Source organism: Typopeltis vanoorti, chromosome 21 (assembly GCF_054136105.1).
Source record: "Typopeltis vanoorti isolate ZY-2024b chromosome 21, IOZ_Tvanoo_1.0, whole genome shotgun sequence".
NCBI lineage: Eukaryota > Metazoa > Arthropoda > Arachnida > Uropygi > Thelyphonidae > Typopeltis > Typopeltis vanoorti.
The window spans coordinates 86,542,294-86,567,272 of record NC_143569.1 but is presented as its reverse complement, the minus strand read 5'-3'; the positions used below and the strand labels follow the sequence as shown (position 1 = coordinate 86,567,272).

Genomic DNA, 24,979 nt, shown 5'->3' with positions numbered 1-24,979 from the left:
TCTGTGTACTTTTCATTTTTTAAATATCAGTATTCTAATAAAAAGTTATGGATTTATTATGTCAGGGACCACGAGTTGGTAGCATTTTTCAGCCATCTCTTCATTGGATGCTACTTAAAATTAGTGATAGTCTTGGATCAGCTATCTGTTTGGCTACCAGCAGAGACTGAACTGTCCACTCACTTTTATTTCCCTATAAGGAAATAAAAGATGCTAGCTGATTTATTATTATTATTTTTTTTTTTGAAGTTATGAATTTGTAAAATAAGAATTTTTGTGAAATTATCATTGATATATTCCAGTGAGAGACTTATAACTATAACTTGTTATAAGACAATTAATATATGTATATATGCACTAATAATATATACTAAGATAATGTATAGTCATTGGCCTCTATATACAAGTAGCTTAGTCATGAAGATATTTCATGTGCAAACTTTGTTTGTTTACACTTAGATAAATGATTAAATAAGAATATAATTTCTTGGCATCTTCACTTTATTCATAATTTGTTATAAGAATAATCAGTAATTGTTATAAGCTAAAATCAGTTTTTGCACAAAACTGATTTCTTTAAATCAGTTTTCTGGGAAAAAAAAAAAAAAAAAAGAAAGTTTACAGAATATGATACAAATTAACAGAAAAAGTAAAGTTTTGACTGCTATTACAGAAGACTGGTGACATCAGTATGGCGATTCGTGTGTATTCTAATATAGTAAATGTGAAAAAATAATGAACGTACCAAACAGTGCCTTCAAAAAAGAAGGGATGCGAGCTATAAATTCATATTCTGCATTATATGACTATACTAAAGTACAATATGAATATGGCAGTAAGGCAAATAATTTTATCACTGTGATTTTGGCATTCTGTTTGATAGTATGATAAGTGCCTGAACATGGGAAAAACAGTTTAAGATCTTTGCAAGATGCAAGTGGATGACCTTTGTCATCCACTTGCATCTATGATAAAAAAAGAGATAAGCAATCCTCCTTTAATTTATGATTCTCCACCTATATTTTTGTGTGTTAGAGAGATTGAACTAATTCAATAATGAACTATATGTGCAACTTTTCTTACTTTCTGCATTGAATTTCTGCCTCATGTCATCAAAAAAACTGTATGCATCTCTCAGTACCCATATTCGAAGTATGCGATCCTGACCTGCAGTTGCCTAGAAATATAGCAATTAAAACTGAAGTTCAATTTTTTTTTTTTTTTTTTTTTGCTGAGATTAGAATTTAAGTAAGAACAGAGTAAATATACTGAACAGAAACAGTAACCTTATTATCTCTCATATTCCCACATTTTAATTTATGTTTGTATCTCATTACAGACCACAGCATTTAATTGTATAATATTCATCTGCATAAAAAGTAAAAACTGCAAAAAATCACTTATGTTACTATTAACAAATATGCCAGGTTAACTGTATAATACTTATTCACATGATTTTTTGTACACCTCATTTTTACATTCAGTACAACATCCATGCTCCAGACCAAATGCACATAAACCAATAGTTTTCAATTTGCCAGTTCCTGAACATGTTTTCCTACACAGAGATATAGATATTGTACATACAACATAATACTGTACAATGTATCTATGTTCGAACATTATTTGATTTCTTTTTAAAAGTACATAAGATTACCATCAGCTATTCTCATACCAAGAATGTTCTAATTGCAACATTATACAGGTTTATTATTCTGAAATTATACTATATGATCAAAAATATCTGGTTACCTGCTCATTCTAACTCTCACATAAAAGGTATTAATATGGAGTTGGTGCAACCTTTGCTGCTATAACAGCCATCAAATATTATAGGAGGGCTTTCCACTAGATTTTGATAAGTTGCTGCAGTAATTTCCTTCCATTTTTTCAGAAGAGCATTAGTGAGATCAGTCATTCATGTTGGCTGAATTGGTCTCATTTGCAACTGGCATCCCAATTCAGCCAGAGTTTTGTGCAGGACACTCCAGTTTTTCAACACTTGCATAGACCTTGCTATGTGTAAGTGTCATGTTGATACAGGAAAGGGCTGTCACTAAACCGTTGGCATCAAGTTTGAAGCGCAGAATTGTCTAGAATGTCATTATAGATGCAGCGCTAAGATTGCATGTCAATGGAACTAGGGGAAACTATGAAAAATGGCTTCAAATCATGATGCCTCCTCCAACAGACTTCATACCTGATAACACCACACTCAAGTAGGTGTTCTCCTGTTATTCACCACACTCAGAGTTTGTTGGATTTGCCAGGTGGTGAAGCATGATTCATCACTCCAATGAACACATCGCCACTGTTCCAGAGCCCAATGGCAGTGAGTTTAATGCCACTCCATCCAATGCTTGATGCACAGGTGTGGCTGCATGGCTATGGAAACAAGTTGTACAGTTCCTGATGAACAGTTATGGTACTGGCATTGCTTGCAGAGACATTTCAGAACTTGGTAATGAGTGTTTTAAATGAGGACAGTACTATGCACTTCAGCGATCGGCAGTCCCACTATGATTTTTATGGCCTACAAGGTTGCAATTGTGCTGTTGTTGCTGGTAGGCCATAAAAGTCATTTAGTCACATAGCTCTTCAGCATGGCCCATTTTGATTTGTCTATGAAGATTGTAAAACTGCATGCTTCCTTTTTTGTAATGGTTGTAATGTATATAGCCATATCCACAATTAAGAAAGACTGTCTGGATATTTTTGATCAGATATTGTAGATGCTAATTTATAAACTTACTGCATGTTATTTAGTCACTTAGTACACAATGTAGCATTATTCACTTTCCTAGTTTTTTTATGAATTTATATACAACTACTGTAAAATACATTTTTTTTTGCCTACCCCCCGAATAAGCAAAATGATACATAACTTTATTAATATATCATTGCATAAACAAACCACTATGTACAATGAATGTGAAGGTATATGACTGCCAATACATGCACCTTTAGCTCTTGCCCATGATCCTATAGTTATATAGTATATAACAGATAATTGCACATTTTACTCTGAAAAAGTCGCTATGCAATTAAGCATAACAGTCTGGAATTTTATGACTCCCAACCAATTAAACCTACATATTAATATTAGGAGTAGTATAAGATTTTTTTATTATTTATTTTTATTATTTTTTTAGGAAGGATAGAGAGGACAGGAGAGGAGGGGGGTGTGCTGCTAATGATATCGGATGACTTGAATCCAGTTGAGTTGAGACCTATGATTGTAGCACTACTACTACTAACAGTATTTCATGTGGCAGTGAGTTTGAAACCATCAGGTGTGAGGTGGAATCTAACAAAATCAATTGTATCTCTCTCTCTTTCGGATCTCCTCATGTGTGAGAACTCGTGACCTTCCTGATGATGCTCCACCATTTCTTTCTCTCCTGTGCTTCTCTTATTGCTTGTTCGAGTTTAAGTCCAGTGATACTTGATATTTGGTAAATCCACCTGTAGGGTGGTTTTCCTCTTTTTCTTTTCCCACACGGTTTATCCTGGATGATTATTTTTTCCAGGCAGTTGCCTTCCCTTCTATATATGTGTCCAAAATATTGCACCATTCTCTTGTCAATTATGTTTATCAGTCTTGTGTGGATATTCAGTTCTTCTAGGATACTTTCGTTTGTTCGTTTTTCTGTCTAAGACACTCTTAACAATCTTCTCCAGCACCAGAGCTCGAATGCCTCAATTCTTCTTCTGTCATCTTTTGTCATTGTCCAAGATTCAGAAGCATAGAGAAAGATCGAATAAACTAAGGTTTCTACGAGCTTAATTTTAGTCTTTTTGGAGATATGCCTGTCTTTCCAGATCTTAGTTAACTCAGTCATCACTTTCTTAGCTAGCGCTGTTCTTCTTATCTAACAAAATCAATTGCATCTCTCTCTCTCGGATTTCCTCATGTCTGAGGACTTGTGACCTTCCTGATGATGCTTTGCCATTTCTTTCTCTCCTGTGCTTCTAACAAAATCAATTGCATAGTGGGGTGTTATTACAGACCTGGTGGATCGGTTGCTAGTGATGAAGAAATGCATCACCAAATAGAAAAGATGAGCGCAAAAAGAGTAATCATAATAGGAGACTTTAATTATCCATCTATTGACTGGGTAGCAGTATAATCTCATGAGAAGAATGAAAATGCATTTATTGAGCTGTTGTGGGACAACTTTCTCAAGCAGCATGTGACAGAAGGAACTTGAGGTCAAGAGTGTTAGATCTGATTATAGTGTCAGAGTGCATTTCAGTTAAAAACTTAAGTATTCTGTCTCCAGTTGGTGACAGCGATCATGCAGTACTCACTTGGGAAGTGACTAAGTTTATGAATGTTCCATTCAGAAAAGGTTACATGCTGAACTATAAAGCAGGAAATTTTGACCAACTGAGGAGTATCCTCATTTCAGTGGAATGTATCAGTTGCTGGATGGGAAGCATTTACAAAATACTTAAATGATGAGATATCAGAATGTGTCCCAAGAGTTTGAAGAATAAATAGAGTAGGAGTCAAATGGATGTGTAATCTTATTAAACAAGATATTCATAAGAAAAGGATGCCGTGGAAGGAATGCCGTGTGCATAAGAATGATGTCCGATATGAAAATTATAAGTAGCAAGCTAGAAGAGTCACAACTGTTGCAGGGAAAGCAAAGTTTGAGTATGAAAAGAAAGAATGAATAAGAAAAAAATAACTCTTCTAAATGCAGATGGTGCGAGGGTGACAGATGCAGAAGAGGTCGTTCAACTAATGAGTGCTCATTTTACTAAAAGTTATCAATCCGGTGTATGCAACATTAAGTTCACTGTTACCTCTTCACTGGAGATAAAGAAACAGGTATATAAAGAGGAGGTATTAGAGCTGTTGCACAAACTGAATAAGAATTCAGTAATAGGGGCTGATGGGATATCAGCATGTGTGCTAAAAGAATGTTCAGCTGAACTGGATATTCCTTTGACCAGGCCATTTAATATGAGTCTCAGAACAGGGACGATTCTGCAGGAATGGAAAGAATGTATGGTAATTCCATTGCACAAGGGTGGTGCAAAGATCGATGTATCCAACTATTGGCCAATTAATATCTCAGGAGTGGTGGTGAAGATTTTAGAAAAATTGGTCAGGGCTTGCATTCAGAAATTGGTTGACAGTGAATCTCTACTTTGCAATGAGCAACATGGGTTTACTAAGTGAAGGGCATGTTTTAGCAACTTGCTCACATTCTATAACAATGTTACCATTGAACTAGACAAGGGGAGTGGATACTCAGCAAGGTAGACTGTTGCATAAATTGGAGAACATGGGTTTGGGTTATAGAATATTAGCATGGATGGATAAGAGGATGGCTGACTGACAAATATCAAAAGGTGGTCTATGGGAGATGTGAGTCTGCAAGGTTTAAGGTAACCAGTGGTGTACCACAAGGATCAGTGCTTGGTCCACTGTTATTCAATTTGTACATTAATGATATTGGGAAGGATTTGACAAATGACATACAGCTATTTGCTGATGGTGCAAAGATAGGTAGAGGAATCAGAAGTGCTGCTGGCATGCAGTACTTGCAGAATGATTTGAATAGGCTGGAATTGGGGGCATGGGAAAATGGATGTCAGTAATATAATGCGAAGTCATTCAATTCAGCGTGATTAGATATCCAATGTTGTATTATATTGGTGGGATTATGCTAGAAGAAACTGATGAAACTAGAGATCTTGGTGTGTTAGTAGTTAGGAAGTTGAAGTTTAGAGGCCATGTAATAAAGATTGCAAATACAACTCAAAAGATAATTGCAATGCTGAAATGAACGTTCATTCACATGTAAAGATAAGGATGTCATTTTTCTTTACAAGGCCTTGATAAGGCCTCACTTGCACTATTGTGCAGGTCTGGTGTCCTGTTTCCATTGTGATTCTGATATAGTGAAGAGAGAGTGTTAAAAATGATATTGGGATTCTGGAATACTGATCATGAAGACAGACTGAGAATTTAGAGACTGCAGACACTAGTAAACAGGAGAAAGAGGGGTAATATGATTGAGACTTACAAACTTCTGAAAGGGTCATTCATTTCAGTTGATGGAATTTTTCAATTGACAGAGGGTGGGGAAAGGACAAGAGGGCATCCTTGGAAGCTGAGAACGAATGCTGCTAAGGAGTGAGGGTTAGAATTTTCTTTCATAGGGTGGTGTGTGATTGGAATAGATTGCCATTGGATGTTGTGAGTAAGCAGTGTGAATGAATTCAAGAATATGTATGACAGCTGGTGCGTGTAGTATGTGGCCTCCCTCGATCAGTCCCTAACTCCCTGGAGGTATCTAATAATAATAATAATATTGTTAAATCTTGAATGAAAGAGAATTTATAATGTATTACCTTTCATTCAGAGTTAACAAGTATATAAATTCTCGATGTAATACTTGTATATTAATAGAAAGAAATTGAATGTAAATGAAATGATAATAACATCCTTGATTTGAAATTTGCTGAATATTGTATTGTCAAATGTCTTGCATAAAAAAAAAAAAAAGGGGGGGGAAGCAATTTAGGAATGGGTGAAGTATGTATTAGTATGTGAACATTAGGCTAAAATCCCAGACAAGATAAGAAGATTAAATCATGACCCGAGGCCATCACGGATGCAAAGGTCTACGTTGCGCGTCTCCCGTGGACGAGAACGAGAAGCGTCGGAACAAAGTGCAGAGGAATTGAGGTGCTGTGTGAAGGTCATCGAGGGAGCATATAGTTTATGGCGACACAAAAATTAGGCTTTTTGCCTTTGGTTTTTGCCTCGGATCTATTCCAGTCGTTCCTGGAGAAAGGAAGTTTCAGTGAGGTCGGGGTAAGATGAGTGAGAGCAGCTATGCGGCCAAGTAGAATGCCAACGTGCATATAGGTCTCAGCATAGCAGAAGGGCAGCACAGGCCAAGAAGAAAATGCAGAACTTCGTGGACCAACATCGGCAGCAGTGCTTCGTGAACATCGTAGGCAACGAATTGTGATCATATTCGCATATCTACCTTCCAGAAGTAAGAACCTAAGGAATGTATCAGCCAGGTAACCTCGTCGAAAAGGGACCAGATGAAGAAAATGTGAGTTGTATAATTCCAATTGATGATCGCAAGTATAAGCCAGTGAGATCCCGACACCTCAGTAAAGTAGGAACTTTTTTTTTCAAAAAAAAGTTCCTACTTTACTTTCAAAATTTTGTATACAAAGAAAATTAGATTGTGACAGTAAAAGGGACTAATTAGAATTGTGATTTATGAAGTGTTGTAGGACTTTAGGAGTTGAACCATAAATAGGGAATGATTGATCTGAGTCAGAAAACTTGGAAAAGTGCAGTGTGAAAAATATTTTAGTTTGTCATTGTCGGGTGGTTCTTGAATCATTAATTGTGTGAAAATAATCTAGGAGTGTTAAGTAATTAGGAGGACATCCCATTTTAATAGTATTAGATAATATTTCATGTTGTAAGAGAACTAGAATGTCCATGTTAAGTTGAGTTATCTTATTTTACCATTCATAATTGTAACTTGCTTTATTAGTAATGGATAAATTTTTCTTATCAACCAAATAACCTGCCTGATCACTAATCTCAATGCACCACTCATAAAGAGAACCTATGCATAAAATTATTGGGGATAGTCACGACTGCAGTGAGAAATAAGAATATATTAGATTATTGTGTCTGGAAATAGAAAAGGGTACAGGATAGTGTGCCATACTAGGTGTTTGCTCTTAGATAAAGAAATTTCTCTTGTCTATAGAATTTTGGTGGTTCAGCGTAAACAAATAAAGTTTCTGAAATTTGAAACAGGGTTAGGAGTATTCTAACAAAGAAATTGGCTCTAGCCAGAGGCATTTCCTTTGTCTATCGAGTTTTGAACATGTGGGCAATACACTTATAGTGGCCAAGGGTTAGAGGTAATAATAAGGGTAGAGTCTGTAAGAATTGTATGGGACAAAATTTTAGAGTTGAGGAAATAACAAGTAAAAAAAATAAAAATAATACACCATAGGCCAAGATTTAAGGAAAGGATATATAAGATCTTAGAGGAATAAACACAATCAACAAATAAATGTATACTCATTATACATCATAAATATATCATAAAGTTTATATATAGAAATTTTACAATATTTCTTTATATCAGTGGTCCCCAACCCACAGTCCCCAGAGCAATTCAATGAGGTCCTTGGTCTTCTAGAAAGTCTACCTCTTTCGAATTTTCAGATATGTTTGACAGTGTCGATTTTTAGTAACCCTATGCAAATAAATGATCACTAAAAGTGTCTATATTAAATTTCTCTCAGTTACTGACACAGACTGTTGGTCGCTGATGTCATTTAAGGAAATGGATGGTGGCATTTAAGTATCCATTTTCACCCAACTGCTATGAAGATCGGAGGAGGTAAAGAAGTATGAGAAATAAGAAACAACTGATTATCAGGCCTTCTGAATGAAGCATAAGCACGAATTCATCTGAATTAGTAGTACTTATTCTTGATGAATTCAGTTAGTACCCATCGAGACATATGCCAAATAAGTTTTGCAAAGTGTTTGAGTTCTTCCCTAGTGTCTAGTTATTTTGTTACGTCTATCAGTTAATTCTGAAGTGTATCCATTGATAAGGTGATTATAGACTGTGATAATCAGAGTTCAATATTTTAAGAGTCCAATCTACATGCAAATGAGATAGTTCTCTAAATAATAGATATCTACGATGTATCAGGCTCCATGAAATTCTTGGTCATTATATTCAGCACTACCTGATATTTGTGAACCTAAAGAGATTTGTGACAGCCATGTTCTCCATTTTTTGTAGCACATATATTTGTGAATCAACATTTTCAAAAACAAAAACAGTCAAATCAAAGTAAAGAACAAGACTTTCAAATGTCATTTGCATATTTTAAGATTGTGTGTCATACACCTTGAAGTAAATATTAATAAACTTTCTTTTCTTCTGCAGCCTCAAATATCGCATTGAATGTGTGCGTATATACACACACATATCTTCTGATAAATAAATGTATTAATTTCATAAGTTTTATTTTTACCTTTTGACTAGGACAGATAGTTTGCTATTTTTTGTTTTGTATCTGTTGTCTGCTGACTAGCTTAATCTTTCAAAGGATGTAATATATCCATTTTACCTAAATTTTACTGTTTACTAATGTTGGATTCTGAATGAAGAGAAATTAAAATTATTAATACTCCCTTCAGAATCCAACATAATCCACCATATCAAAGGCTACATTTATAGATATTATTTAATGTAAATCTCTTATTATAAACTATTATTCATTTAATTACCTTTGAGTTTTTTTATTTAATTAATTAATCTAGGATATGTATTAATAATGGAAAGGACTCTGTATAAAAATAACGTTCAAATTATTTTATTTATTCTTATGTTAATAGTAGAAGAATTTGCGTTCATCATATATATAATTATATATTATTTGAATTGAAAAATATCCTTTTATTTTATTTCTGTATGTAAAGGTAAAATGTTATGTAATGCTTATGTACTGCTCTAATTGTTGTCATGGAGACGGAGTTAAAAATAGAAGGCGCGAGCGTGTAGCGCATGAGTTATGGAATGCGAGTTGGAATTGATATGAGCTAGACAGTGAGAACAAGTTTTGGTGGGAAAACGGAGTGAAAATATATAAACGGAAAGCGAGAGTAAACAAGAGCAGTGGGTCAGGAGTTGGTCGGCAGAGTCAGCACTAGAACTAGAGACTGGGTACAACTGGAGCACTCAGCACAGTAACGGCATTGAGAACAGCACAATAGAGATGAGGAAATAATTTATTAGCAGCACGGAGTTAAGTAAGAGGCTGTAGTACAAAGAATTAAGTGCGCTGTAATCAGATTACGAAGGATCAAGATGTAAATTGGCATCTCAGAATATTGATATGGAATTCTGAAGTTAATGCTGTATTTCAGAGCTTTCAAGGAAGATAAATGAAAGCTGATTCTATTGTAAAGTAGTATATGAGGAATAAGTGAATTTTCTAGTGCAAGTGTGTCTGCGTTTGTGATGTGCTGAAATTAAAGATTAAGTTAATTTAAAGAAGATTACTTTTGAAATGTGTAGCTCCAGTGTGATAATTAACTAAAGTTTTAAGTGTGCCTCAGTGAATAATATGTGCAAAAATTTATTCCGGTAAGAGCAGTTGTACTTTATAGCATTTTAGAGTGAAGTTATAAGAGTTACCTCCTTCTGTTAAATCCTAACATTAACTGTGGTGTTTATGCTGAAATTTGCCGAAGCTAAAGATTAATAGTCCCCCCCCCCCCCCACTTAAAGTGATAGCTATCTCTTGACTGAGCTATGTGATTTCTGACTAAGGGATAAGATAAAGAATACTATTGTAAAAATATTTGCTGTGAATTTCAGTGGTAAAGAACTTTAGAACTATCTTTGCCTATTAAGGAGAAATTAGATTTTGAAGCTCAGTGTTTAATACCAAAAGTTAAGTGAATGTTATGTGTAGTTGAACTGAGTTAATTTTGCATTATCTTGTATCCAAAGTAAGCTTATGTATATATTATATGACCTTGCATTAAATGTTTTATTTTATTGATTTCAATTTGTTGTTAGCCTGATTCTTTTCCACTGCACCGTTCATAAAATTATCGGACCAAGCGGGAACCTTAAATGTTAATGTAAAATTCGGCCTATATATAAACATTAGACTGCTAAAGTTAATTAATATTTGATTACACTATTTTGCATAGACTAATCTGAATATAGGGTGGCGCAGTATAATAGAAATTTCCCTACATTTGGATTAGTAATCAACATACAATTAATTAACCTTAATAAGAACATCGTTAAAACAAGATGGCGGATCAAAAGACAGGAAGGACGATCCAACACTAATACATTTTTAAGTATTTTGTCCTACCTCCATTTCTGATGCTCAGGGTGTAACTTGACTAAACCATTCTAAAAAAGTCAAGAGATTTTGTGTCTATGGTCCACAGTCTTTTGTGAATGCAGCCCTCGGCAGGTGAAAGGTTGAAAATCACTGCTTTATATAATAAGAACCCTGCCTATAGCAGGAGTCAAATCCCTAGTCTGTTGATTGGAGAGTGGATATGCCAACTAGTTGACAAACCAGGCTGGCCTTACTTACAAAATGTATAAATATTCTACTTAATCTTGATCACATGAATATTGAAATAATAAAACTTCTATTATATATATATTATTATTTATTTTGAAACTCTTTCACTCTCTTACCTTCCCTAAATAAATGGATAAATAGAACACGTTTTTAAAATACCCAAAGAAAAGGAACAGGTTTAGCTATAACAAACAACTAATTCAAATGCCAAATCATTAGATGAGCAAACATAAATTGTCATGCAAGACTAATATATATATAATCATAGTGCTCTTTCAGGTACAATAAGGTAAGTATTGGTGATACAACAAATAAACAGGAAAAATCTGAGGTACAGATACAAGGAACATCCTTTCTCAAAGAAACTGTTAAGGACTTCCAAAATTCTAGTATTTCCAAGTCAGCACTCCCAATTCTGTTAACATCATTTTGGTTCAGGAGAGTTAAAAAAAAGACCTCTCTCTCACATACACACACATCTGTGAGAGCCTCTGTAGCTCAGTCAGTACAGACAAAGTTGTTTGGTTGGAAAGACCTGGGTTCGATTCCCATACATGAGGAACCTTTATCTGGTCTCTTTCGACTAAAGGTAAGTTAGCCAGTCTCATACGGAGGTTTTTTTTCACCCAGAAACTCGGGTTTTTCATCCCCCAGAACAGACAAACCGGCCTGTGAACACATGCATTTAATCACTAGTAGAAAAATCCTCGACACTGCAAGGTAAAGAGGAGGTATATCGATGATTGTTGTGTGTGTGTAAACACTTCCTTTCTTCAGGTAAGTTGTGTGTGTGGTGGGGGGGGGGGAGGTGACTTACTTCACATATAAAGAATGTGCACTAGTAGAAAATGATCAGCACATATTTGTAATAATTTAGAATAACTTCCAGGGAATGAATTCATTTTACGTATTTCAGTATTAGATAATGGCTATTATAAAGTATATTCACTAAGCACATTGTAGAGTTTTGTCTGATGCAGAAAGACTAAAATACAACAGAAATGCATGGAGAGACAAAGCTTTCATTTAGACCTAAACAAGCAAAATTATATGCTTCTCCAAAGCTGACTGATATTGTCAAAACAATATCAGGCCTCGATTTGAACTTTAGTTTGTTTATTCTTTTTTCAAATTTCAACATGGCATAACTGTGCCATGCAATGGAATGCAATATCTGCAGAATGAGATAAATTTTTTAAAAATCTTCAAAAATTTTCCAAAAAAATCAGTTTGTTCATGTCATGTGTTGTTTAAAACACCAAGAAAACCAAGCACATAAATCTAAAATCTGTATATAAAGACAAATTAAACATTTCTTAGAAGTACACAAGATAATAAGTAAAACAGTGTAAACAAATAAAAATCAACGTAGGAAAAAAGTTGTGTGTAAAACAGATGTAAAAAGTATAAAAATGTACAAAAATTCATAAAGGATTCATTAAACCAGGGTTCTTCATCAACCTTTCAGACAGCGTGGGCAACATTAAAAATTTCAATGAAGCTTGTGGGCCACTAAGCTATATTGTGGTATTTAGAATTGTAAGATGCTTTCCAAATTCACAAGGAATGCTGTGCATTTGATACTTTACATAAAATCCTATAAAAATAAACAAACTCAGCTTTAAGAGCGTAGGTAGGAGTCGGGTTCATGATAGGTAAATACAATCAATACTTGAAAAAAGATAATTTAACGAAGAAAACATTCATTTTTTACAATATCAATGGGCAACCTGGCAATGTTTTTCCTTGACCAGCTTGTCGATGTTGGTCCATAATCTGAGTTCTTGTCTTGGAGTTCACATGCTTCATTCTGGAGAAGAACTGCTGACATAAGTATGTGCTTCCTAACAAAGCACACATCTTCAAAGCATGCCGATAAAGATTAGGGAATGCGTCCTCAGAAATGTAGTCTTTGTAAAATGTAAACCAAGGGCACACTGAATAATTTTTCTCTCAAAGAAGAGTTGTTTTGGAGTTCAAGCATCTCCATTTGTACTGAGCCTGGCATTTCGGCAACAATTGACACCGAATGGTATTAAAAATAAATCTAAAGAAGACTGTTGGTTACAAAAATCACTAAATCTCTCTTCGAACTCACTTCACAACACGGCTAATGTTGTAGCCTATTCATCAAGAGACGAACAGTTGGACTTAACGAGAAGCTGAAAATGAGTTAAGTCTTTTTTGCGAGTCATGCCTCCCAAAGTTTGAGCTTGGCCACAAAAGCTTTGATGTGATCAAACAGAGATCAATCCAAAGATCAAATACCAGTTGATCTTTGGATTGTAGCCACGTATTTAGGTCATATGCAACGAGATGTCGGTCACAAAGGCAAAGTCTGTCATCCACTTTGGATTGGTAAATTCCACAATCGAATTCCCCTTGGTTTGCATGAACTGCTGTATTTCGCTCCTTAAGTCAAAGACTGTTTTAAGAACCTTCCCTCTGCTCAACCAATGCACATCACTATAATAAACCACATCGCCGTGATCCGCTTCGCACTCTTGGGTCAAAAACTCTTGGAATTGACGATGATTCAATCCTCTTGCCCTAATAAAGTTGACGACAGTCACAATAACTTTCATGGCATTCTCAAATCCAATAGTTTTTGCGCACAAATTCTCCTGGTGGATTAAATAGTGGTAATGGACGAAATCTTTTCCATCTAGTTTCGGTTCTTTTTGTAGCAGCGAAAAAAACCCTTCGTTCAGTAACCATACCTCGAGGGTATGGTAACTGATGGTGCCCACCATAGCAGGGGGCACCATCAGTTACCATACCCTCGAGGTTGGTTAAGCCAAGGTCGAAATGCTAGAGCATTTTCTTGGTGGCTTCAAGAATATCAGTGCCTTTCGTCATTCCCTTCAGAGGTACGAGCACTAGCAGTTCTTCTGTCACATTGAATTGTTGATCAATGTCACAGACAAAGATAACCAGTTGTGCTGTATTCTTCACATCTCTGCTCTCATCTAAAGCAAGTGAATATGACGTAAATTCGGACGACCGTTTTTTTTAAAGTTCCTTCAATGTCACTGGCAAGTTCTTCAACATGTCGTGCTACAGTTACCCCAGACAAACTCAGTTTTTTAAACACTTCCTTATTATTTGGGCACAGAATATCCCCAGCAGCGATGAGACACTCTTTCACAAACTCACTGTCCAAGAAGGCTTTTGATTTTTTAGCAATTTTTTCAGCTATTACATAACTTACTTTGACGCACGCTTCACTCTCTTCCCTCTGCCTTTTAAACGTACCCTGCTGGCATTTTAAATCAATTTGTAGACGGTTCACTTTGTCCACACGAAGCCTCCCTTGAAATGATCAAAATTAGATGCATGCTTTGTCTCATAGTGTTTTATATTGTATTCTTTTGATACTGACTCATGACAAATTAAACACACTGGCTTATCGTTGATCGGCACAAAAAAGTACAAATCGCTCCACTTTTCATTAAAAACCCGACAAGAATCACTTGATTTATGCTTTTTACTCGTAGACAGCATATCTTTCACCTTCCATCATTGTAGACACGCGATGGAAGGTGAACCCAAAAAATGATTCAAAATGGGCGTGTAATGGTTATTATCCACTGAATATGTCTCGCATTAATGAAAAAGTCTGACAATATAAAACCCCAATAGGCTATGGCTGACACAACGAACCTGCATGCACTTATAAACGAATATCACACTATTCACGACTGACTGACTGTGGATGAGATCCTCTTGTATTTGTATGAATATAACGAAGTATCAAGACCCTTCGAGATGTATCTGGAAGGCACTAGACAGCACACTCGAACGCATGCTTCTTTAGCCATTTACCTGCTACGTTAGTACTAGTACTCAAGTACCGCTTGGCACTGGTAGATGGCTAAAGAAGCATGTCTATTTAATATTTATTTTTATAGGATTTTATATAAAGTATCAAATGCACAGCATTCCTTGTGAATCTGGAAAGCATCTTACAATTCTAAATACCGCAGTATAGCTTAGTGTCCCACAGGCTGAAAACTTCTGCATTAAACTAATACATATTTATGCTGAAAGTTTTTTTCACTTGGTTTAATCCTTTATCCAAATGTAAGCAAACAAAGTTTGCACCTGAATTACCTTCGAGACTGGGCAACTCATATATAGAGACTATGTTGTGTCCCCGTTTTCTCTTTACACTAACATTTACATTTAGAACTTGGAAAATTGTCCAAAAGAGTCACGTGGTACCTCCAAGCATAAGGATTGTCCCTGGATAGAGGTAACTCTGCATGGAAGTTTTTGCAGAATTACATCTCCTATAACTTTAGGAATATTTATTTTATACTGCACTACCTAAGGTAATTATATTGTTGGGAAGTCTTAATCAAGAGATGATTCCAGAGATCTACAATAACGACCCTATGGACTGCAATCGTGCCCTAAAACCTCACTCCTTTGTTTCCCGCTTAGGTTCGTATGCTAATCTTTTTGCAGGCAGTGCATCGGATTCTATCTTGCAGAAAAACACAAATTCTCAAATTTTAGCATGGATTTAATTGACACACAAATATAATTTACCACTCATATAAAATTCATACTAAGCACTAATTATTCATTATACAAGAACATCATTATTAGCTAAAATTTAGCACATAGGCCCACTCATGTGGCAAATTTCTAGTCTGCACATAGACATTTGTCTATGTGCAGACTGTAGAAATCTTGGGAATCTTCCTTGGGAAACAATTACTCCCCAAAATTCAATACTACACTTCCATTATTTTAATGATATACTCATTCATTCAACATTAATAACACATCATGATATATCAACTAAAACTCTCTCTCTCACACCTTATGCAATGCCTTAACCAGTTCAGTAAGTAATTCATTTACTAAGTTTCACACAGCATTTTGTAGTTCCCTGACGACTTCCGGCTGAATATCGAGTGTCCTACTGCTCAGCGCTCGTACTGGAAGTATTCTTTCGATCCATGCGAACTGCATGCACCACTCTGGTATGGCTAACACTTTTCTGCTGTATCCAAACCGGGCAGGAAGTTGATTCTTCCTTCATATAATCAGGAGAACGAATCGTTGTTCCAGCCTTTCATCTGACAATTGCCAGCCTTCGTTTGACAATTGACAGACCTCCTACTGCTGCTCCAGGAACTGCATGAACACCGATGAAAAACATTCGAGCGAAAGGGGGGTTGCTAACCTTATCATATCCTTCCCCCTACCGACAAATCACTGCTATCTCTGCAACTCATCCAACGAATTAGAGTACATCACTCACGTGGCCCTCGCTCAATAACATATGCTAAATTTTCTTCACTGCAAACCCACGTGGCCGATTGGGGCTTTGATCCCTCCTTCAACCCTTTGTTGCGATGAAAAATGCAAGTCATGGTGCTAACATGTAAGTTTCAATACTGATCAGGATACTTCATAACACATTTTATAGATTTCTTTTTCTTATTCTATCCTACTGGCTTTGCATAAGTTACTCTTTTATCACTTATACAGAAAGTTTGATTTTTTTTTATAAATAGACAAACTTTGAATTATTCCATATTACTGACCATTGCATAAATAACTCCCTTTCCTTCCTTTATTTATAAGGTAGAAGTACACACTCAGAAGCAAGCATTTTGCTAAGGAAATTTCCTCCCCACCCCCTTTTTTTTTTCTTGTTAAACTGTGATACATTCAGAATTTTTGGAATTCTGTTTAATCAAAGTTTAACACTGATGTGAAGTCATTATGTGAAGTATCTCCTAATGCAAAGCACATATCCTTTCAGACGTGTAATGCTATGCATTATGGGAAGGGTCACTACCAAGTCTGGTTTCGACTTTTATTGAGGTCTCATCAGTGGGCATCAGACCCTGAAGTGATGCCAAGGTTGAAGTAATGCAGAAGTCACACCTTTTGGCTCTTTGTATATGGAAATATGACTTCTGCATTACTTCAACTTTGGTATCTTCAGGATCTGGCTCCCACTGATGAGACCTCAATAAAGGTAGTAATCCTTTCCATAATGCATAGCATTACACATGTCTGAAAAGATACGTGTTTTACATTATGGGATACTAAGGTAAGTGATGTGATGTCATTAGCCACTATATACGAGTTGCCCAGTCCTGAATATACTTCAGGCACAAACTTTGTTTGCTTACACTTGGATAAAAGGTTAAACAAAGAATATAATTTCTTGGTATGTTTAATTTATATGTTCATAAAAATTTAAAAATGGGGTGACTACAGGGAAAATTCTACAAACAGATAGAGGGACAGCCATGGGTTCACCACTCTTCCCACCCTTGGCCAACTTCTTTATGGAGACTTTTGAAGAGAGAAAGCCTTAAACTCTGCCCCATGGAGCAGATACATCTGATACATGGAGTGTATCAGAGCCACATGGCTCTGATACACTCCTCTCCTTCTTAACGCACTTAAACAACCAACACCCCAGAATCAAGTTCACCCTGGAAAAAGAGGAAAACAACAGCCCCCTCTCCTAGACACATCACCTGCCAGCCTGATGGAACCTTGGTTTTCTCGGTTTATAGAAAACCCACCCATACAGGCAGGTACAATAAATTTCGTTTAATCCTTTATCCAAGTGTGAGCAAACAAAGTTTGCGCCTGAAAGTATCTTCAGGACTGGGGTAAGGTGGCACAACATCAGGGAACGCCTTGCAAAGGTGGAGCAAGCTACCAACACTCCTATCTCAGTATCTCCCATAATGCAAAACACATCTCCTATAGGTAGAGATGACCTGCTAATGCTTCTGCCTGGTATCTCCACTTGGGCCTGGCTCCCACTGAAGAGACCTCAATAAAGGTCGAAACTAGGCTGGGTTGTGGCCCTTCCCTTAATGCATAACATTAGACATATCCACAAGGAGATGTGTTTTGCATTATGGGAGGTACTGAGATAGGAGTGTTGGTAGCTTGCTCCACCTTTGCAAGGAGTGCCCTGGTGTTGTACCACCTTACCCCAGTCTTGAAGATACTTTCAGGTGCAAACTTTGTTTGCTCACACTTGGATAAAGGATTAAACGAAATTTATTATACTCTAACCAAGTGAAAAATAAACTTTCAACAGGCAGGTACATTCACCAACAATCCCCCCCCCCCACACACACACAATAATATGGAGTCATTAAGACACTATACAACAGGGCTAAACTAATCTGTTCAAATGACAATGCCCTACCACTGAACTAAATCACATTCTTAACACTTTCTCAGGCAATGGCTACAGCCCCCCAAAAAAATACTAAAACCAGTAAACCACAGCCCACCTCCCTCTCTTCACAAAAAAGATTACTCTAAATCCATCACCATTCCCTCTCATCCGGGGCACCTTGAAAAAAATTACCAAAATCCTGAATAAACATGACCTGACCTCTTGTTACAGACCATATAGAAAATTGGCATCTCTTATCTGCTCCACTAAAGACCAACCACTTCTCGTAGACCTACATGGTGTATACCAAGTCCCTTGCAGCTGTAAGCTGTCCTACTTTGGCCAAACAGGCAGGACAGCGAATATCAGAATTTCGGAGCACAAGGACTACATCCGGTTTCACCAGTACAGCCACTCTGGGCTTGCAGACCATGCTCTGGATACATGCCACAGAATATGGTGGAAGAAAGCGATAGTAATACACCGTAGCAAGTATAAATTTGAATGACTATTCATAGAATCAGCCTCAGGCCTAAGAAATATGCCAAACCTCAACAAATTTGGATGCATGAGACTGCCCCAAATTTGGGAGACATACATCTTGAGAACTTCAGCCCAACGGCCAAGTATATCTAATATAGCCTGCTAGAGGGCACCATCAGGACTTCAGGAAAAACAGTAGTTTCCTCGCTTCTACCTCATTTGCCGTTTTTAGTGCCTGCATGCAAGTGTCTTAATCTTATGTTCCCATGAAGATTGCATAAATATAGGAAGTATATATTAAAGTTTATTTTAATTTATATTCCAGTATTATTATTATTACTATTATTACGGGCAACTCCAGGGAGTCATTAGACTCATCGAGGGAGGCCCCAAATCATATTCATCACAACTATCTGTTGTGAATTCCTTAAGTTATTTAGTAATCATGTGCAACCAATGTATAAGCTTTTCTATGAGATTCTCCAACTGTAGACAAAAAACAGTTGACCATATTGGATGGTGCAGAAGGGATTTTATTTTGTAGCATATAATGGTGACAACTGTTGATGTCAAAGCGAAAACCGTGGTTCATATGCCTTGGCATATATAGGGAATGGTGAAGTTTGAAATGCACCAGTTGCAATTCTTATGGATTGATGGGGAATGTAGTCTAGCCATTGTAGGGTACTTTCTATGACAGAGGTAGTAAAGAAATTTGGGACCCATAATCGAGTTTCATTCTTATAAGTGCACGATGTAGTCATGAAAATTTTTTCATATACAGGTAAAAATGTAGTCCAACCTTAGCTTTTGGACACCAGTTTACACCACGTTTTAGGAAGGCATTTGTAATGGATACCTCTAGCAGGACTAGGTGATCAGTAGTAGAATGATATTTTCAGAAGCCAGATTGTATTCTGGAAAAAGGTTGTTTCTCTCTAGAAACCATAAAAGATAGGAATTAGACCCCCCCCCCCCTCAGAATCCTGTTCAAGCATTTGTCAAAGCAATTGGACAATCATTATTTGGGAATCATACTCTTGCTTAGGAAAGGAATTATTGCTTTTTTGTCAGGTATCTGGAAATATACTTTCACAGAAAATTATTTTGTAAAGCTGCATGATGGGTGATGACAACAGACATTTTATCATCTCATAATGGATGTTATCTGGTTCAACAGCAGTTGGACCAGATAGCAACTTAAGCAAAGCAACTCTCATTTCTTGTTTACTGAACTGCCTACTATTCTTTGGTGATGTTTAAAGAAAACAATTTCTTGTTTTCCTGGTTTTCTTTTTTTTGGTCAAGGAACTTGGGGGAGGGGAGGGGAAAGATTAGAAGATGTTGCTGATGTTTTAGCAAAAATCTCCCTGAGAGTTTTGGCAATTGCTGTTGGATCAGCAACAATGCATCTACTGTGTTCAAGGACAGAGAGATAGAGGGTAGTATATCTGCCATCATTTTCCAGATTTTGTCCCAGACTTCTTTAGTGTTGGTTGTTCTTATTATGTAAAATGTATATTAGATCCAGGATTCCTCTTGACTCTAATGCTAGATGTGTCTGACTCGAGCTCAGGCATGTTTGAAAGCAACAAGGTTTGTTGTAGTTGTGGAGCATCTTCGGAAAATACTCCAAACTGTCTTCTGAGCAACTTTGCTGCTGTACAGTCATCATTCCTGATGGGAAGGAGAAGTTAGAAAAAAGCAGGAATGTGCAATGAGAGGTGAAAGATGTAAACATGCTGCCCACAGAGAAGAAAACCAGTCTCCTCTTCATACATGATCTTAACAGTGGTTACCAGGTTCCTGCCATACCACCATATTCCAACTTCTTCCAGGTGCAACCGAATAAGTGGTAGCAAGTTTGCTAACTTGTTAGGCCTTCTGATTTGTTACTGTTCAGGTGTTTTGTTTCATGTGCCATCTAGCAGGTGACCTGTAGAATCATTTTACTGCTATGCTCTCCAATAGGAAAGTGTCTGGGTCCCTAGAATGTATTTAGCATACACTACATGCAAGAAGTGTGGGTAGACAGAAACTGGAGATCAAACATAGAAGCCACTTCAGACCTCCATTAAGTAAGGGTGATAGCATTTCACTAGGCGATGAAAGTCATCTATCTGGAATCTAGTATACTAATGCTAAGCTTTTTTCCTGCATGATTTGTACAAATTATATACAATTCACAACCATTTGGCACCGAACATGGCTCACTTGCTGTACATGTTCATTTTCTGTGCAATACATATTATAGTATGAACATCAAGAATATTAGAAAAAAACACAAGAGAAATAAACGACACTGATCTATACTGATCCACCAAACAATTAATGTTTATGAACAGCAAGTTGCAAAGCAACAGGAACCTTTTTTCTAATAACACCAGTTGTTATTTATACATTCAATCTAATTAAAACAAAATGACTATTCCATGCAGCACAACCAGGTATTTATGAAGAAGCCGCTTATGTGCTTCATGTTCAAATCAATGCATCTTATAAACCACTCATGACTCATAAGATACACTGACCACCAAATTCTGATCCCCTCTTTTTGTATATTAAGCATTAGTAAAATTCATTTTTGAACCCATTTCTTCCAAGAAAGAACTAATCTTCATATTTTTGTTTCATTTTGCACCATATAGAAATAGAAACACATATGCAAGTAGGCATCACAATGAAAGAGATGCAAGAAAAATTCTGTGGTCATATATAAAGTGGTTGCACTCGTTCATACATAAGAGATGTGCACATTTTGGGATTTCTAAATCTTTGAACAATTTTTCTTATTAAAAGCAAACTTTTAGCAATTCATTAAAATTTTATCAATTGTTTCAACCAAAATCAAAGCTAAAAATTAATTTATATAAATAGTGAATATCACTGAACAAGCTACTTTTACAATTCTGTTATAGTTTTTACTTTTTTTCATTAATATATAATGGACATTTGTGTTTCAGTGTGAATAATAATAATATATATATATATTTTTTGAGCAGGGTTTCAAGAAAAATCCATTTATTATTTAAATTGTCAGCATAACTTACAGTGGTCTTATTTTAACAATCATTTTTTTGAAAAAGGAAAGATCATCAAAATTTTTTTATATTCATTCTTTACAAAAGCACCATTTATATATCATTATAACAATGAGCATTAGGTAAATTTTGTTATGTCTGTGCATGGGAAGAGGGAGGAGGAGGAGGGGAATAGTTCTCATTATCATTAATCTGGTAAACAGACAACCACACTGTATTTGCTAATAATACAAAAAATCCAGTTGTTGATAAGAGGAGGTTGGGAGAAATAGTGTGTGTGTATATATTAAATATCTGACCTACAAACAAAAGATTGCAAGACCTACAGCACATCAAGTCCAAGATTGAGTAAGAGACTAAGAAGAAACTTAGAGCACAGACTATGCCTTTCAACTATTCAGAATGAGAAAGGCTATTCCAGAGGATAAAGTAGATGGAATTAAAGAAAAGTAGGAGTTGGTTTGATAAGCTTGAAGATATATGGTGAATGGTCAATATCCATTAACCAACATATGATAAATTGATGTTGACCTGTTCTTATGGTTTTTGAACAAAGTGGAGGAATGATAGTGGTCAATTAAGCAAAGCAATGACTATGAAAGTATCTACAGAAAAGGCATAAAGCAAAAAACTGAATGTGTGTGTGAGAGAGAGGTTATCAATTAACCTGGCTGTTCTCTTCTGAACAGCACGAGATAATGTTAGTTATGGATTTAACACATTCCATGTGGGACATGTTTCACACGTTTATGGTACTACTGATGGGACTTATCACCATTTGTGTGCTGTTTCTGCATTGGGCATGTGGGCTCGACTGACACAACATTTATATGGCATGATATTTGCAACTCTTTTGATAGAGTTTTATTTGAAATGCAATCTTTTTTCATATGCCATCGAACAAACATTTATTTCATGTAATTGAAAATTTGGACAAATGTTATGGCAATTGTTTTTAGTTAGATACTGTGTTTGGCAGTACAACAAATGGTTTTGCTTGAGTCTACGCAGCATAGTTTCTGTGGGAGGGGACACTGATTCATTAGGTAGTGCCAATTTTTATCCCAGTTGTCTCTAATTGCACTATTTGTTGACAAATATATTACACAGACTGCAAATGTCTCTGTACCTTATTTAGTGATACAATAAAACTACTTGTTTTCTTGCACCTGCAGTACAGTGGCTGTTTGGGGGGGGGGTTCACTATATAGGGACAAGTGCTTCCAGTCTTCAGACAGTATACACGTACAGAGTAAAAATTCATTGATTCATAATTGAAAATGAATCTTATGAAAGCCAACAAACTAGAAATATGTGGAAATACACATGTTCTAGTGATGAGTTTCCTGATCTACTTTCAAAAAGAAAAACTCATATCTGATGAAGTTTGAATTTTCGAAGATGTAGTGAATAATTCAGATGATGATTTCAATCAAGTATTACATTTACAGAGCAGTTCCTCATCTGACAAAGATATTTCACAAAGTAATTATTGTTTTTTTAATATATTCTTAAAAGAACATTCCTTTCACACCAAGGTGAATATCAATCAAGGCATGACATGCTTAATTAATGGTGCTAATCGTTAAGAAGATTAGGTGCTGTAAGGCATCACATCCTTACCAGCTCTCAAAATATCATTTCCTTGCAATTTAAAGTTATAGAGAAGAATAAAGTAAATCATGAAACTTACCAGAAGTCTTCCACAGGAGGAAAACTTCATTGTCCAGATAGCTCCCTATAACAATTACAATATGAAATTCATCAGAAATTACCAATATAAAGTACAATATTAAAACAAATTTTCATTGTAAAAAATGAGTTCATGTGGTTTTTTCCAAAGTTAATTTTGACAAAAAGTATTTGGAATCCACTGATGCACTTTGAAAGTACTTGGACGAATTTGCTGATATCTCTTCCAATTCTTCCAAAAATTGGAAGAGACTTCTTTCAAAGAAGAAGTCTCTTCCAATTAGTTATCTCAGCATGTTTACTTTACGAGCATAAACGGGCACAAACTGCTACACAAACAACAAGCAAATACATAATATTTGAATTTTTAAGTAAACAGTTTAGAAATAGTTAAAAAAAATGACATTACGAGTAAGTCATCTGATGGTAGCTCTCACCCTGTGAAAGGCAACTTGCTGAATGCTAGAGTTGGATGTAAACCTAACATGCCAGGTGCTCCCAAATGTAAACAGCAAAATCATTCCTTTGCATAGATTGAAAAATGCATACAAACACAGCAAATGGATTCCACCTCTAAATGCAGATTACTGATTCTGGTTATTGCTTTCATTTTTACAAGAAAGAGCCATTTCAGACCAATTCTTGATATGCAATGTAGACCTTATGTAGACCAACATCAAATTATCATACTATTGGTTATCACCATTCACAAAAGGAAAGCACAAACATTCAAATACATTATAAGATCTTTAATAAATTATAATACCGGAATAAACTCACGTAAATTATTTTTTTATTAGTATAGTTTTTTATAGTTTAGCTGATTTAAAAAAAAATCAGCGTTTGACACTAGTCCAGCTTACATTGATGACATTGTTGCAGTTACGACTGAAACTAATTTCCTTAGTAGGTGGAGGATTTGTGGGGGTAATGGCACATGCAAATAACCAAGAAAAGTACAAATAATAATATTTCAATGAAGTTTTAACGGATATTTATCTCTGTACAAAGGCACATATCGACAGTCATATTGCCAAGTATATATGAAGAAATCAGATGTGACTGATGCAATCTGCATGACACCAGTTTTTTTTTTTTTTTGGTTAGTGACAGAGAACACTAAAAAATAAATAAAATAACAGCTGTGGAACTGAGAAGAAGATAGTATACAGATACATAAATTTGAAGTTATGGAAGGAACAAAACAGAAGTTTTATTAAGAAGTGTATGAATATATGGTCTGTTGATAGCAAATGATGAAGTAAAGGAATAATTGATAATTCCTACTATCACTGGCTATTGATCATTTAAGAATGTCTTCAAGGAATATGATTTTCAGTATTATTCCACAAAAATAAAGTATCACATAAAATCAACTATTTTTATTGTTTTTTGACTAGTTTTGAGAAATTCTTTTGTTTCACATCAGGACAATTATGTGAATAAA

The 24,979-nt window shown here is 35.7% G+C and overlaps 1 protein-coding gene across 1 annotated transcript in view; it reads right to left on the bottom strand.

Annotated features, from left to right (window-relative positions):
* LOC150095074 (WD repeat-containing protein 44) overlaps positions 1-24,979 on the bottom strand; it is a 362,406-nt gene that overhangs the window by 153,024 nt on the left and 184,403 nt on the right. The window contains exons 11-12 of the mRNA XM_090411421.1: positions 23,534-23,578; positions 1,084-1,177 (exon numbers count right to left, since the gene is read on the bottom strand). Coding sequence (XP_090267547.1) covers positions 1,084-1,177; positions 23,534-23,578 — 139 coding nt within the window. The remainder of the gene's footprint in view (positions 1-1,083; positions 1,178-23,533; positions 23,579-24,979) is intronic.